We start from the raw sequence: 17,193 nt of genomic DNA, 5'->3' as shown, positions 1-17,193 counted from the left end.
ATGAATTCCACCAAGTATCAGGCAATTTTGGCTATATGGCCACTCAACTAGTTATATACGGCCACTCAACCAGTTATATAAGGCCACTCAACCAGTTATATAAGGCCACTCAACCAGTTATATAAGGCCACTCAACCAGTTATATACGGCCACTCAACCAGCTGTATAAGGCCACTCAACCAGTTATATATGGCCACTCAACTAGTTATACACGGCCACTCAACCAGCTGTATAAGGCCACTCAACCAGTTATATATGGCCACTCAACTAGTTATATACGGCCACTCAACCAGTTATATACGGCCACTCAACCAGCTGTATAAGGCCACTCAACCAGTTATATACGGCCACTCAACCAGCTGTATAAGGCCACTCAACCAGTTATATAAGGCCACTCAACCAGTTATATACGGCCACTCAACCAGTTATATACGGCCACTCAACCAGTTATATAAGGCCACTCAACCAGCTGTATAAGGCCACTCAACCAGCTGTATAAGGCCACTCAACCAGCTGTATAAGGCCACTCAACCAGCTGTATAAGGCCACTCAACCAGCTGTATAAGGCCACTCAACCAGCTGTATACGGCCACTCAACCAGCTGTATACGGCCACTCAACCAGCTGTATACGGCCACTCAACCAGCTGTATAAGGCCACTCAACCAGTTATATACGGCCACTCAACCAGCTGTATAAGGCCACTCAACCAGTTATATAAGGCCACTCAACCAGTTATATAAGGCCACTCAACCAGTTATATACGGCCACTCAACCAGTTATATAAGGCCACTCAACCAGTTATATAAGGCCACTCAACCAGCTGTATAAGGCCACTCAACCAGCTGTATAAGGCCACTCAACCAGCTGTATAAGGCCACTCAACCAGTTATATACGGCCACTCAACCAGCTGTATAAGGCCATTAACAAACAGGAAAATGCTCATCCAGAAGTGGCGCTCCTAGTGGCCGGGGACTTTAATGCAGGCAAACTTACATGCGTTGTACCTCATTTCTACCATAATGTCACATGTGCAACCAGAGGGAAAACACCTCTAGACCATCTTTCCTCCACACACAGAGATGCATACAACGCTCTTCCTCGCCCTCCAGCTGGAATATGTTCCGGGATTCATCCAATGGCATTGAGGAGTATACCACCTCAGTCACCAGCTTCATCAATAAGTGCATTGACAATGTCATCCCCTCAGTGACTGTACCTACATATCCCAACCAGAAGCCATGGATTACAGGCAACATCCGTATCGAGCTAAAGGCAAGGAGTGGGAAACTAGTCCGAACGCCTATAAGAAATCCTGCTATGCCCTGAGACGAACCATCAAACAAGCAAAGCGTCAATACAGGATTAAAGATTGAATCCTACTACACCGGCTCTGACGCTCGTCGGATGTGGCAGGGCTAGAAAACTATTATGGACTACAAAGGGAAACACAGAGGAGAGCTGTCCAGTGACGCGAGCCTACCAGACGAGCTAAATGTATTTTATGCTTGCTTTGAGGCAAGCAACAATGAAGCATGCATGAGAGCACCAGCTGTACCAGTCGACTGTGTGATAACGCTCTTGGTAGCCGATGTGAGCAAGACCTTGAAACAGGTCAACATTCACAAAGCCGCGGGGCCAGACGGATTTCCAGGACATGTACTCAAAGCATTTGCAACTGTCAAGTGTCTTCACTGACATTTTCAACCTCTCCCTGACCCAGTCTGTAATACCTACATGTTTCAAGCAGACAACCATAGTCTCTGTGCCCAACGAAGTGAAGGTAACCTGCCTAAATGATTACCGCCCCGTGGCACTCACGTCTGTAGCCATGAAGTGCTTTGAAAGGCTGGTCATGGCTCACATCAACAGTATCCTCCCGGACACCCTAGACCCACTCCAATTCACATACCGCCCCAACAGATCCACAGATGACGCAATCTCAATCGCTCTCCACACTTCCCTTTCCCACCTGGACAAAAGGAACACCTATGTGAGTTGCTGTTCATTGACTACAGCTCAGCGTTCAACACCATAGTGCCCTCAAAGCTCATCACTAAGCTAAGGACCCTGGGACTAAACACCTCTCTCTGCAACTGGATCCTGGGCTTCCTGACGGGCCGCCCCCAGGTGGTGAGGGTAGGCAACACCACGTCTGCCATGCTGATCCTCAACACTGTGGCCCCTCAGGGGTACGTGCTTAGTACCCTCCTGTACTTCCTGTTCACTCATGACTGCAAGGTCAGGCACGACTCCAACACCATCATTAAGTTTGCTGATGACACAACAGTGTTAGGCCTGATCACTGTAAACAATGAGACAGCCTATTGGGAGGAGGTCAGAGACCTGGCTATGTGGTATCAGGACAACAACCTCTCCCTCAATGTGACTAAGACAAAGGAGATGATTGTGTATGTTACTCTGTTCAGTAGGTGTGTGTGTGTTACTCTGTTCAGTGGGAGGTGTGTGTGTTACTCTGTTCAGTGGGAGGTGTGTGTGTTACTCTGTTCAGTAGGAGGTGTGTGTGTGTTCCTCTGTTCAGTGGGTGGTGTGTGTGTGTGTGTTCCTCTGTTCAGTAGGAGGTATGTGTGTTCCTCTGTTCAGTGGGTGGTGTGTGTGTGTTTACTCTGTTCAGTGGGAAGTGTGTGTGTTTACTCTGTTCAGTGGGAGGTGTGTGTGTGTTTACTCTGTTCAGTGGGAGGTGTGTGTGTTCCTCTGTTCAGTGGGTGGTGTGTGTGTGTGTGTTCCTCTGTTCAGTAGGAGGTGTGTGTGTTTACTCTGTTCAGTGGGTGGTGTGTGTGTTCCTCTGTTCAGTGGGAGGTGTGTGTGTGTTTACTCTGTTCAGTGGGAGGTGTGTGTGTTTACTCTGTTCAGTGGGAGGTGTGTGTGTGTTCCTCTGTTCAGTAGGTGTGTGTGTGTGTTTACTCTGTTCAGTGGGAGGTGTGTGTGTGTTCCTCTGTTCAGTGGGTGTGTGTGTGTTTACTCTGTTCAGTGGGAGGTGTGTGTGTGTTACTCTGTTCAGTAGGAGGTGTGTGTGTGTTACTCTGTTCAGTAGGTGTGTGTGTGTTTACTCTGTTCAGCGGGAGGTGTGTGTGTTCCTCTGTTCAGTGGGAGGTGTGTGTGTGTTACTCTGTTCAGTGGGAGGTGTGTGTGTGTGTTACTCTGTTCAGTGGGAGGTGTGTGTGTGTTCCTCTGTTCAGTAGGAGGTGTGTGTGTGTTACTCTGTTCAGTAGGTGTGTGTGTGTTTACTCTGTTCAGTGGGAGGTGTGTGTGTGTTCCTCTGTTCAGTGGGAGGTGTGTGTGTGTGTGTTCCTCTGTTCAGTGGGTGGTGTGTGTGTTCCTCTGTTCAGAAGGTGTGTGTGTGTGTGTGTTCCTCTGTTCAGTAGGTGTGTGTGTGTGTGTTCCTCTATTCAGAAGGTGTGTGTGTGTGTGTGTGTTACTCTGTTCAGTAGGAGGTGTGTGTGTGTGTGTTACTCTGTTCAGTGGGAGGTGTGTGTGTTTACTCTGTTCAGGGGGAGGTGTGTGTGTGTTCCTCTGTTCAGAAGGTGTGTGTGTGTGTGTTCTTCTGTTCAGTAGGAGGTGTGTGTGTTCCTCTGTTCAGTGGGAGGTGTGTGTGTGTTTACTCTGTTCAGTGGGAGGTGTTCCTGCCAGTAGTTGATAAGAGACGTTCAGCGGCAGGTACCCTCCCTTGTCTATCCACGATGCATCGCTGGAGAAAGTCTGGACCTGCCACTCCTCCACCCACTGAAACACACACACACACACACACACACGTCATAATGCACGGAGCAGCAAGAACAGCAACACAATGATTTTCTGTAGTGGATGGAGACCATGTATGGCAGGGCAGGGCGGTTCAGCAGCATTCAGCCTGGTTTCCCGGTAGATAACAGCTTGGCTTGGAGCCCATCAGTTAGTCAGCTTACCATAAACGTGTTTAATTATTATACACTACCGTTCAACAGTTTGGGGTCACTTAGAAATGTCCTTGTTTTTGAAATGAAAGGCAATTTTTTGTCCATTAAAATAACATCAAATTGATCAGAAATAAAGTGTAGACATTGTTAATGTTGTTAATGACTATTATAGCTGGAAACGGCTGATTTTTAATGGAATATCTACATAGGCCCATTATCAGCAACCATCACTCCTGTGTTCCAATGGCACGTTGTGTTAGCTAATCCAAGTTTATCATTTTAAAGGCTAGTTGATCATTAGAAAACCCTTTTGCAATTATGTTAGCACAGCTGAAAACTGTTGTTCTGATTAAAGAAGCAATTAACCTGGCCATCTTTAGACTAGTTGAGTATCTGGAGCATCAGCATTTGTGGGTTCGATTACAGTCTCAAAATGGCAGGTACTATTGTTGTTAAAAGACAAGCACATTTCTAAGTAACCCCAAACGTTTGATAGGTAGTGGATATACATAACCTTGAGTTAAGGTTCTTGTATTAACTGTGCTATACAAACACAGTTTATTTACAGTATTATTATCACCCAGCCTTAGTCTGAGCGCACACGCACACACACACACACACACACACACACACACACACACACACACACACACACACACACACACACACACACACACACACACACACACACACACACACACGTCACTGATTCAATCCATTTCAACCTGACCCTCAATGTGTCTTTGCAAATGACTGCCACTGCCAACATGTGATTGTGTGTGTGTACCCACGGTGCTCCTGAGGTCCAGAGGGAGACTGAAGTAAAGGATGGCGAGGAGGAGGAAGACTGCTCCCATGGTAACGCTCTTCTTATAGGTCCACCGCATCGCCCCTAACACACAGTCAGCACATCAGGAAATTATTCAGTAGGTGTTTACAGACAGGTAGAAGTGAGACAGGAGACAGGTAGAAAAGAGACAGGCAGTAGAGATGAAAGGCAGGCAGTAGAGAGACGGACAGGCAGTAGAGAGACGGACAGGCAGTAGAGAGACGGACAGGCAGTAGAGAGACGGACAGGCAGTAGAGAGACGGACAGGCAGTAGAGAGACGGACAGGCAGTAGAGATGAAAGGCAGGCAGTAGAGAGACGGACAGGCAGTAGAAATGAAAGGCAGGCAGTAGAGAGACGGACAGGCAGTAGAAATGAAAGGCAGGCAGTAGAGAGACTGACAGGCAGTAGAGAGACTGACAGGCAGTAGAGAGACTGACAGGCAGTAGAGAGACGGACAGGCAGTAGAGAGACGGACAGGCAGTAGAGAGACGGACAGGCAGTAGAGAGACGGACAGGCAGTAGAGAGACGGACAGGCAGTAGAGAGACGGGCAGGCAGTAGAGAGACGGACAGGCAGTAGAGATGAAAGGCAGGCAGTAGAGATGAAAGGCAGGCAGTAGAGAGACGGACAGGCAGTAGAGAGACGCACAGGCAGTAGAGAGACGCACAGGCAGTAGAGAGACGGACAGGCAGTAGAGAGACGGACAGGCAGTAGAGAGACGGACAGGCAGTAGAGAGACGGACAGGCAGTAGAGAGACGGACAGGCAGTAGAGAGACGGACAGGCAGTAGAGATGAAAGGCAGGCAGTAGAGAGACTGACAGGCAGTAGAGAGACGGACAGGTAGTAGAGAGACGGGCAGGCAGTAGAGAGACGGACAGGCAGTAGAGATGAAAGGCAGGCAGTAGAGATGAAAGGCAGGCAGTAGAGAGACGGACAGGCAGTAGAGAGACGGACAGGCAGTAGAGAGACGCACAGGCAGTAGAGAGACGCACAGGCAGTAGAGAGACGGACAGGCAGTAGAGAGACGGACAGGCAGTAGAGAGACGGACAGGCAGTAGAGAGACGGACAGGCAGTAGAGAGACGGACAGGCAGTAGAGAGACGGACAGGCAGTAGAGAGACGGACAGGCAGTAGAGAGACAGACAGGCAGTAGAGAGACGGACAGGCAGTAGAGAGACGGACAGGCAGTAGAGAGACGGACAGGCAGTAGAGAGACGCACAGGCAGTAGAGAGACGGACAGGAAGTAGAGAGTCGGACAGGCAGTAGAGAGACAGACAGGCAGTTCCCTACCTCCTCCCGCTGCCACCTGCCTCCTCCATTTTTGCGGTAATGCTGTAATCAATTGGTTGTACTCTTGGTTTGAGCAGACCTTCCCAAACAATTCTGATAACTCCATGAAGGACATAACTCTACCATTCCACTTTACAATATCATTTAAAAACCAAATACCCTTTTCAAAAAGCCATAATATTTGTTCCATCTTTTCAGGGGGATGAAATTAAAATTGTATCCAGCTCTGCAATGCTTGTTTGAAAAACAGAGATACTTTGACAATGAAAATGAGACATGGCAATCGGCACAAAGACAAAAAGACAATTTTTAAACAATGGATGAGCTTTTCTTAGTAATCTACTTGAGAACCATTTAGGGTTCAAATAATACTGTTGAATAAGTGAAGTTTTAGAGGGAGGTTTAGTGTTTTTATATTTAATAATCTCAACCCACTCAATTTATATTTATTATTCAGAGAGACTTTCCTTTTTTCTGGTTTAGCGTCCCAGAAAAAGCTAAATATTTTTTGCTCATATGATTTGAAAAACGAATCATCAGGAGTAGGCAGAACCATAAGTGAGTGAGTAGCCCATAAAATTGTCAGAGACTCCAGTAGCCAAGGTATAGACTGTTTTCTCTGCTACCGCACAGCTGTACCAGAGCGCCAAGTCTAGGACCAAAAGGCTCCTCAACAGCTTCTACTCCAAAGCCATTAGACTACTGAACAAGTCATAAAAACCGCCACCGGACAATTTACATTGACCCCCCCCCCCCACTTCACTCCCACCTACATGTACAGATTACCTCAACTGGCCTGTACCCCTGCAAACTGACTCAGTACCGGTGCCCCTGTATATAGCCTCCACATCGACTCTGTACCAGTACCCCCTGTATATAGCCTCCACATTGACTCTGTACTGGTACCCCCTGTATATAGCCTCCACATCGACTCTGTACCAGTACCCCCTGTATATAACCTCCACATTGACTCTGTACCGGTACCCCCTGTATATAGCCTCCACATTGACTCTGTACCGGTACCCCCTGTATATAGCCTCCACATTGACTCTGTACTGGTACCCCCTGTATATAGCCTCCACATCGACTCTGTACCAGTACCCCCTGTATATAGCCTCCACATTGACTCTGTACCGGTACCCCCTGTATATAGCCTCCACATTGACTTTGTACCGGCACCCCCTGTATATAGCCTCCACATTGACTCTGTACCGTAATACCCTGTATATAGCCTCCACATTGTCTCTGTGCCGGTACCCCCTGTATATAGCCTCCACATTGACTCTGTACCGGTACCCCCTGTATATAGTCTCCATATTGACTCTGTACCGGTACCCCCTGTATATAGCCTCCACATTGACTCTGTACCGGTACCCCCTGTATATAGCCTCCACATTGACTCTGTACCGGTACCCCCTGTATATAGTCTCCACATTGACTCTGTACCGGTACCCCCTGTATATAGCCTCCAAATTGACTCTGTACCGGTACCCCCTGTATATAGCCTCCACATTGACTCTGTACCGGTACCCCCTGTATATAGTCTCAACATTGACAATGTACTGGTACCCCCTGTATATAGTCTCCACATTGACTCTGTCCCGGTACCCCCTGTATATAGCCTCCAAATTGACTCTGTACCGGTACCCCCTGTATACAGCCTCCACATTGACTCTGTACCGGTACCCCCTGTATATAGTCTCCACATTGACTCTGTACTGGTACCCCCTGTATATAGTCTCCACATTGACTCTGTACTGGTACCCCCTGTATATAGCCTCCACATTGACTCTGTACCGGTACCCCCTGTATATAGCCTCCACATTGACTCTGTACCAGTACCCCCTGTATATAGCCTCCACATTGACTCTGTACCGGTACCCCCTGTATATAGCCTCCACATTGACTCTGTACCGGTACCCCCTGTATATAGTCTCCACATTGACTCTGTACCGGTACCCCCTGTATATAGCCTCCAAATTGACTCTGTACCGGTACCCCCTGTATATAGCCTCCACATTGACTCTGTACCGGTACCCCCTGTATATAGTCTCAACATTGACAATGTACTGGTACCCCCTGTATATAGTCTCCACATTGACTCTGTCCCGGTACCCCCTGTATATAGCCTCCAAATTGACTCTGTACCGGTACCCCCTGTATACAGCCTCCACATTGACTCTGTACCGGTACCCCCTGTATATAGTCTCCACATTGACTCTGTACTGGTACCCCCTGTATATAGTCTCCACATTGACTCTGTACTGGTACCCCCTGTATATAGCCTCCACATTGACTCTGTACCGGTACCCCCTGTATATAGCCTCCACATCGACTCTGTACCAGTACCCCCTGTATATAGCCTCCACATTGACTCTGTACCGGTACCCCCTGTATATAGCCTCCACATTGACTTTGTACCGGCACCCCCTGTATATAGCCTCCACATTGACTCTGTACCGTAATACCCTGTATATAGCCTCCACATTGTCTCTGTGCCGGTACCCCCTGTATATAGCCTCCACATTGACTCTGTACCGGTACCCCCTGTATATAGTCTCCATATTGACTCTGTACCGGTACCCCCTGTATATAGCCTCCACATTGACTCTGTACCGGTACCCCCTGTATATAGCCTCCACATTGACTCTGTACCGGTACCCCCTGTATATAGTCTCCACATTGACTCTGTACCGGTACCCCCTGTATATAGCCTCCAAATTGACTCTGTACCGGTACCCCCTGTATATAGCCTCCACATTGACTCTGTACCGGTACCCCCTGTATATAGTCTCAACATTGACAATGTACTGGTACCCCCTGTATATAGTCTCCACATTGACTCTGTCCCGGTACCCCCTGTATATAGCCTCCAAATTGACTCTGTACCGGTACCCCCTGTATACAGCCTCCACATTGACTCTGTACCGGTACCCCCTGTATATAGTCTCCACATTGACTCTGTACTGGTACCCCCTGTATATAGTCTCCACATTGACTCTGTACTGGTACCCCCTGTATATAGCCTCCACATTGACTCTGTACCGGTACCCCCTGTATATAGCCTCCACATTGACTCTGTACCAGTACCCCCTGTATATAGCCTCCACATTGACTCTGTACCGGTACCCCCTGTATATAGCCTCCACATTGACTCTGTACCGGTACCCCCTGTATATAGTCTCCACATTGACTCTGTACCGGTACCCCCTGTATATAGCCTCCAAATTGACTCTGTACCGGTACCCCCTGTATATAGCCTCCACATTGACTCTGTACCGGTACCCCCTGTATATAGTCTCAACATTGACAATGTACTGGTACCCCCTGTATATAGTCTCCACATTGACTCTGTCCCGGTACCCCCTGTATATAGCCTCCAAATTGACTCTGTACCGGTACCCCCTGTATACAGCCTCCACATTGACTCTGTACCGGTACCCCCTGTATATAGTCTCCACATTGACTCTGTACTGGTACCCCCTGTATATAGTCTCCACATTGACTCTGTACTGGTACCCCCTGTATATAGCCTCCACATTGACTCTGTACCGGTACCCCCTGTATATAGCCTCCACATTGACTCTGTACCAGTACCCCCTGTATATAGCCTCCACATTGACTCTGTACCGGTACCCCCTGTATATAGCCTCCAAATTGACTCTGTACCGGTACCCCCCTGTATACAGCCTCCACATTGACTCTGTACCGGTACCCCCTGTATACAGCCTCCACATTGACTCTGTACTGGTACCCGCTGTATACAGTCTCCACATTGACTCTGTCCCGGTACCCCTTGTATTTAACCTCCACATTGACTCTGTACCGGTACCCCCTGTATATAGCCTCCACATTGACTCTGTACCAGTACCCCCTGTATATAGCCTCCACATTGACTCTGTACTGGTACCCCCCTGTATATAGCCTCCACATTGACTCTGTACCAGTACCCCCTGTATACAGCCTCCACATTGACTCTGTACTGGTACCCCCTGTATACAGTCTCCACATTGACTCTGTACCGGTGCCCCCAGCATATAGCCTCCAATTTGACTCTGTACTGGTACCCCCCTGTATATAGCCTCCACATTGACTCTGTACCAGTACCCCCTGTATATAGTTTCCACATTGACTCTGTACCGGTACCCCCTGTATATAGCCTCCACATTGACTCTGTACCGTAACACCCTGTATATAGCCTCCACATTGACTCTGTATTGGTACCCCCTGTATATAGCCTCCACATTGACTCTGTACCGGTACCCTCTGTATATAACCTCCACATTGACTCTGTACCGGTACCCCCTTTATATAGCCTCCACATTGACTCTGTACCGGTACCCCCTGTATATAGCCTCCACATTGACTCTGTACCAGTACCCCCTGTATATAGCCTCCACATTGACTCTGTACCGGTACCCCCTGTATATAGCCTCCAAATTGACTCTGTACCGGTACCCCCTGTATACAGCCTCCACATTGACTCTGTACTGGTACCCCCTGTATACAGTCTCCACATTGACTCTGTCCCGGTACCCCTTGTATTTAACCTCCACATTGACTCTGTACCGGTACCCCCTGTATATAGCCTCCACATTGACTCTGTACCAGTACCCCCTGTATATAGCCTCCACATTGACTCTGTACTGGTACCCCCTGTATATAGTCTCCACATTGACTCTGTACCGGTGCCCCCAGCATATAGCCTCCAATTTGACTCTGTACCGGTGCCCCCTGTATATAGTTTCCACATTGACTCTGTACCGGTACCCCCTGTATATAGCCTCCACATTGACTCTGTACTGGTACCCCCTGTATATAGTCTCCACATTGACTCTGAACCGGTACCCCCTGTATATAGCCTCCACATTGACTCTGTACCGGTACCCCCTGTATATAGCCTCCACATTGACTCTGTACCGTAACACCCTGTATATAGCCTCCACATTGACTCTGTATTGGTACCCCCTGTATATAGCCTCCACATTGACTCTGTACCGGTACCCTCTGTATATAACCTCCACATTGACTCTGTACCGGTACCCCCTGTATATAGCCTCCACATTGACTCTGTACCGGTACCCCCTGTATATAGCCTCCACATTGGTTCTGTACCGGTACCCCCTGTATATAGCCTCCACATTGACTCTGTACCGGTACCCCCTGTATATAGCCTCCACATTGACTCTGTACCGGTACCCCCTGTATATAGCCTCCACATTGACTCTGTACCAGTACCCCCTGTATATAGCCTCCACATTGACTCTGTACCGGTACCCCCTGTATATAGCCTCCACATTGACTCTGTACTGGTACCCCCTGTATATAGCCTCCACATTGACTCTGTACCGGTACCCCCTGTATATAGCCTCCACATTAACTCTGTACCGGTACCCCCTGTATATAGTCTCCACATTGACTCAATACTGGTACCCCCTGTATATAACCTCCACACTGTTATTCTTATTGTGTTACTTTACATTATTACTTTTTATTTTGGTAAATATTTTATTCTTCTTCAACTGCACTGTTGGTTCAGGGCTTGTAAGTTTGTTGTAAGTTGTAAGTAACAGGTGAGATAAAACCAGGGCCTGTAGGACCTGACTACACTACTGAACAGTAGAACAGGTGAGACAAAACCAGGGCCTGTAGGACCTGACTACACTAATGAACAGTAGAACAGGTGAGACAAAACCAGGGCCTGTAGGGCCTGACTACACTACTGAACAGTAGAACAGGTGAGATAAAACCAGGGCCTGTAGGACCTGACTACACTAATGAACAGTAGAACAGGTGAGACAAAACCAGGGCCTGTAGGGCCTGACTACACTACTGAACAGTAGAACAGGTGAGACAAAACCAGGGCCTGTAGGACCTGCCTTGTTGATATTGTTGCTAAGAGGGTAGAAGAGGGTAGAAACTAGGACCTGTAGAACCTGTAGAACCTGCCTTGTTAATAGTGTTGTTAAGAGGGTAGAAACTAGGGCCTGTAGGACCTGCCTTGTTGATAGTGTTGTTAAGAGGGTAGAAACTAGGGCCTGTAGGACCTGCCTTGTTGATAGTGTTGTTAAGAAGGTAGGAACTAGGGCTTGTAGGACCTGCCTTGTTGATAGTGTTGTTAAGAAGGTAGAAACTAGGGCCTGCAGGACCTGCCTTGTTGATAGTGTTGTTAAGAAGGTAGAAACTAGGGCCTGTAGGACCTGCCTTGTTGATAGTGTCGCTAAGAGGGTAGAAACTAGGGCCTGTAGGACCTGCCTTGTTGATAGTGTTGTTAAGAAGGCAGAAACTAGGGCCTGTAGGACCTGCCTTGTTGATATTGTTGCTAAGGCAGAGGATCGCTTTATTATAGACAGACTTCTCCCCATCTTAGTTACTGTTGTATCAATATGTTTTGACCATGATAGTTTACAATTCAGGGTTACTCCAAGCAGTTCAGTCACCTCAACTTGCTCAATTTCCATTTCCACATTATTCATTACGAGATGAATACTTATTGACTCTTGACATTTCAGCTTTTCCTTTTGAATTAATGTGTAAACATTTCTAAAAACACAATTCCACTTTTGACATTAAATAATAATAAATCATAAATAAATCAGTGACAGAAAATCACAAAAGCCCCATATCTGAGCTTTTAATTGTGTATCTGGGACACACATGTAAAACACCCAGTGTTCAGAACTAGACTGTAATGTCTCAGCCTTCACTGAGTTCAGACCTGTGATTAACAGTAGGCCTATAAACTAGTAGTGTTGCTGTAATCTCCCCAGTTTGGTCCTTCTGGTGTTTAATGGTCTAGCTAGCACATCAACAGTAGCCTAGACTCGTTTGTAATGTGAGTATTATGGGTAAACTAAGTATGAGACGAACTACATGTTATTGATTGGTTTAAAACCCACCTGTCGCCGGTGTGCGTGACGTCTTTAAATCACTGAACGGAGCTCCGCTGTCACATCAGGCCAATACACCAAAACTCACGTGTTTTATACACACGGTTGTGAAGAAAAAATAGAGATTTAAAAAAAACTTTCGGTACGTTTTTCGCGTTCTATCACCGGCATCAATATACTCTCTCCTCAGACGGCGGTATGAGAGCAAGTGCTGCTGTTAGTTAGTCGGTCCCTTCGCAATATAAATGGTACTGTGGTGGTTCATATCTCCCGGTACTTCCTGGTGTGAGTGGGTGGTTAGTACTATCAATGGTCTCTGGGACGTTCATACCCAAAACCTACCCTTACTTTAACCATTTGAAATATGTCACTTTTTTGGGCCACACGACCAAATTCACATAGAAATGTGTGTTATAGATCTATCGTTCTCGTTGAACGCAAGTCTAAGAAGCCGAAGCTGTAGATGTGCATTATGTGCATTTTCCCCTATCTTTTACTTTCGGTTTTGTACACCAGATTCAAAGAGCTGAAAATACTATACTTTTGGTTATGGAAAATATATTTCACAGTGGTTTAGACTGTACAATGATTTTCTACACTATAATTGCTTGTTTTGACACTTGAAATTAGGAGGACTATTCAAATTTTAGAATGGTAATGACTGGAGCTGAATTAGTGGAATGGTATCAAATAAATCAAACACATAGTTTCAAGGTGTTTGATGCCATTACATTTGCTACATTATTATGAGCCATTCTCCCCAGTGAAATGCTGAATACAACAGGTGTAGTAGACCTTACAGTGAAATGCTGAACACAACAGGTGTAGTAGACCTCACAGGGAAATGCTGAATACAACAGGTGTAGTAGACCTTACAGTGAAATGCTGAATACAACAGGTGTAGTAGACCTTACAGTGAAATGCTGAATACAACAGGTGTAGTAGACCTCACAGTGAAATGCTGAATACAACAGGTGTAGTAGACCTTACAGTGAAATGCTGAATACAACAGGTGTAGTAGACCTTACAGTGAAATTCTGAATACAACAGGTGTAGTAGACCTCACAGTGAAATGCTGAATACAACAGTAGTAGACCTCACAGTGAAATGCTGAATACAACAGGTGTAGTAGACCTTACAGTGAAATGCTGAATACAACAGGTGTAGTAGACCTCACAGTGAAATGCTGAATACAACAGGTGTAGTAGACCTTACAGTGAAATGCTGAATACAACAGGTGTAGTAGACCTCACAGTGAAATGCTGAATACAACAGGTGTAGTAGACCTTAGTGAAATGCTGAATACAACAGGTGTAGTAGACCTCACAGGGAAATGCTGAATACATCAGGTGTAGTAGACCTCACAGTGAAATGCTGAATACAACAGGTGTAGTAGACCTCACAGTGAAATGTTGAATACAACAGGTGTAGTAGACCTTACAGTGAAATGCTGAATACAACAGGTGTAGTAGACCTTACAGTGAAATGCTGAATACAACAGGTGTAGTAGACCTTACAGTGAAATGCTGAATACAACAGGTGTAGTAGACCTTACAGTGAAATGCTGAATACAACAGGTGTAGTAGACCTTACAGTGAAATGCCGAATACAACAGGTGTAGTAGACCTCACAGTGAAATGCTGAATACAGCAGGTGTAGTAGACCTCACAGTGAAATGCTGAATACAACAAGTGTAGACCTTACTGTGAAATGCTGAATACAACAGGTGTAGTAGACCTTACAGTGAAATGCTGAATACAACAGGTGTAGTAGACCTTACAGTGAAATGCTGAATACAACAGGTGTAGTAGACCTCACAGTGAAATGCTGAATACAACATTTGTATTAGACCTTACAGTGAAATGCTGAATACAACAGGTGTAGTAGACCTTACAGTGAAATGCTGAATACAACAGGTGTAGTAGACATTACAGTGAAATGCTGAATACAACAGGTGTAGTAGACCTTACAGTGAAATGCTGAATACATCAGGTGTAGTAGACCTTACAGTGAAATGCTGAATACAACAGGTGTAGTAGACCTTACAGTGAAATGCTGAATACAACAGGTGTAGTAGACCTTACAGTGAAATGCTGAATACAACAGGTGTAGTAAACCCCACAGTGAAATGCTAAATACAACAGGTGTAGTAGACCTTACAGTGAAATGCTGAATACAACAGGTGTAGTAGACCTTAGTGAAATGCTGAATACAACAGGTGTAGTAGACCTCACAGTGAAATGCTGAATACAACAGGTGTAGTAGACCTCACAGTGAAATGCTGAATACAACAGGTGTAGTAGACCTTAGTGAAACGCTGAATACAACAGGTGTAGTAGACCTCACAGTGAAATGCTGAATACAACAGGTGTAGTAGACTTCACAGTGAAATATTGAATACAACAGGTGTAGTAGACCTCACAGTGAAATGCTGAATACAACAGGTGTAGTAGACCTTAGTGAAATGCTGAATACAACAGGTGTAGTAGACCGTACAGTGAAATGCTGAATACAACAGGTGTAGTAGACCTCACAGTGACATGCTGAATACAACAGGTGTAGTAGACTTCACAGTGAAATGCTGAATACAACAGGTGTAGTAGACTTCACAGTGAAATATTGAATACAACAGGTGTAGTAGACCTGACAGTGAAATGCTGAATGCAACAGGTATAGTAGATTTCACAGTGAAATATTGAATACAACAGGTGTAGTAGACCTGACAGTGAAATGCTTACTTACAGGCCCTTAACCAACAATGCAGTATTAAGAAAAAAGTAAGAGATAAGAATAACAAATAATTAAAGATCAGCAGTAAATAACAATAGCGGGGCTATATACAAGGGGAACCGGTACAGAGTCAATGTGGAGACTATATACAGGGTGTTACGGTACAGAGTCAATGTGGAGGCTATATACAGGGGGTACCGGTAAAGAGTCAATGTGGAGGCTATATACAAGGGGAACCGGTACAGAGTCAATGTGGAGGCTATATACAGGGTATTACGGTACAGAGTCAATGTGGAGGTTATATACAGGGGGTACCGGTACAGATTCAATGTGGAGGCTATATACAAGGGGAACCGGTACAGAGTCAATGTGGAGGCTATATACAGGGTATTACGGTACAGAGTCAATGTGGAGGCTATATACAGGGGGCACCGGTACAGAGTCAATGTGGAGGCTATATACAGGGGGTACCGGTACAGAGTCAATGTGGAGGCTATATACAGGGGGTAACGGTACAGAGTCAATGTGGAGGCTATATACAGGGTGTTACGGTACAGAGTCAATGTGGAGACTATATACAGGGTGTTACGGTACAGAGTCAATGTGGAGACTATATACAGGGGGGTACCGGTACAGAGTCAATGTGGAGGCTATATACAGGGGGTACCGGTACAGAGTCAATGTGGAGGCTATATACAGGGGGTACCGGTACAGAGTCAATGTGGAGGCTATATACAGGGGGTACCAGTACAGAGTCAATGTGGAGGCTATATACAGGGGGTACCAGTACAGAGTCAATGTGGAGGCTATATACAGGGGGTACCGGTACAGAGTCAATGTGGAGGCTATATACAGGGGGTACCGGTACAGAGTCGATGTGGAGACTATATACAGGGGGTACCGGTACAGAGTCAATGTGGAGACTATATACAGGGGGTACCAGTACAGAGTCAATGTGCAGGCTATATACAGGGGGTACCGGTACAGAGTCAATGTGGAGGCTATATACAGGGGGTACCGGTACAGAGTCAATGTGGAGGCTATATACAGGGGGTACTGGTACAGAGTCAATGTGGAGGCTATATACAGGGTGTTATGGTACAGAGTCAATGTGGAGGCTATATACAGGGGGTACCAGTACAGAGTCAATGTGGAGGCTATATACAGGGTTTACCGGTATAGAGTCATTGTGGAGGTTATATACAGGGGGTACCGGTATAGAGTCATTGTGGAGGCTATTTACAGGGGGTACCGGTACAGAGTCAATGTGGAGACTATATACAGGGGGTACCGGTACAGAGTCAATGTGGAGGCTATATACAGGGGGTACCAGTACAGAATCAATGTGAAGACTATATACAGCTCTGAACCTGCTCCACTACACCCCGTCAGGAAGTTCAGAATCCAGTTGCAGAGGGAGGTGTTTTGTCCCAGGGTCCTTGGCTTAGTTATGAGCTTTGAGGGTACTATGGTGTTGAACGCTGAGCTGTAGTCAATGAACAGCATTCTCACATAGGTGTTCCTTTTGTCCAGG

The 17,193-nt window shown here is 46.3% G+C and overlaps 1 protein-coding gene across 1 annotated transcript in view; it reads right to left on the bottom strand.

Moving 5' to 3' along the window:
• Nucleotides 1–13,397, bottom strand: part of LOC110492713 (alpha-1,3-mannosyl-glycoprotein 4-beta-N-acetylglucosaminyltransferase C) — a 42,564-nt gene extending 29,167 nt beyond the window's left edge. Inside the window, exons 1-3 of the mRNA XM_036947841.2 lie at nucleotides 12,939–13,397; nucleotides 4,708–4,808; nucleotides 3,623–3,743 (exon numbers count right to left, since the gene is read on the bottom strand). Of these exons, the coding sequence (XP_036803736.2) occupies nucleotides 3,623–3,743; nucleotides 4,708–4,803 (217 nt within the window). The 5' untranslated portion in view covers nucleotides 4,804–4,808; nucleotides 12,939–13,397. The remainder of the gene's footprint in view (nucleotides 1–3,622; nucleotides 3,744–4,707; nucleotides 4,809–12,938) is intronic.
• Nucleotides 13,398–17,193: the final 3,796 nt, after the last annotated feature.

This window comes from Oncorhynchus mykiss, chromosome 16 (assembly GCF_057628025.1).
Source record: "Oncorhynchus mykiss isolate SJ-2025 chromosome 16, ASM5762802v1, whole genome shotgun sequence".
Taxonomy (NCBI): Eukaryota; Metazoa; Chordata; class Actinopteri; order Salmoniformes; family Salmonidae; genus Oncorhynchus; species Oncorhynchus mykiss.
The sequence above is the reverse complement of the archived record's forward strand: the minus strand, read 5'-3'. Positions and strand labels throughout refer to the sequence as shown.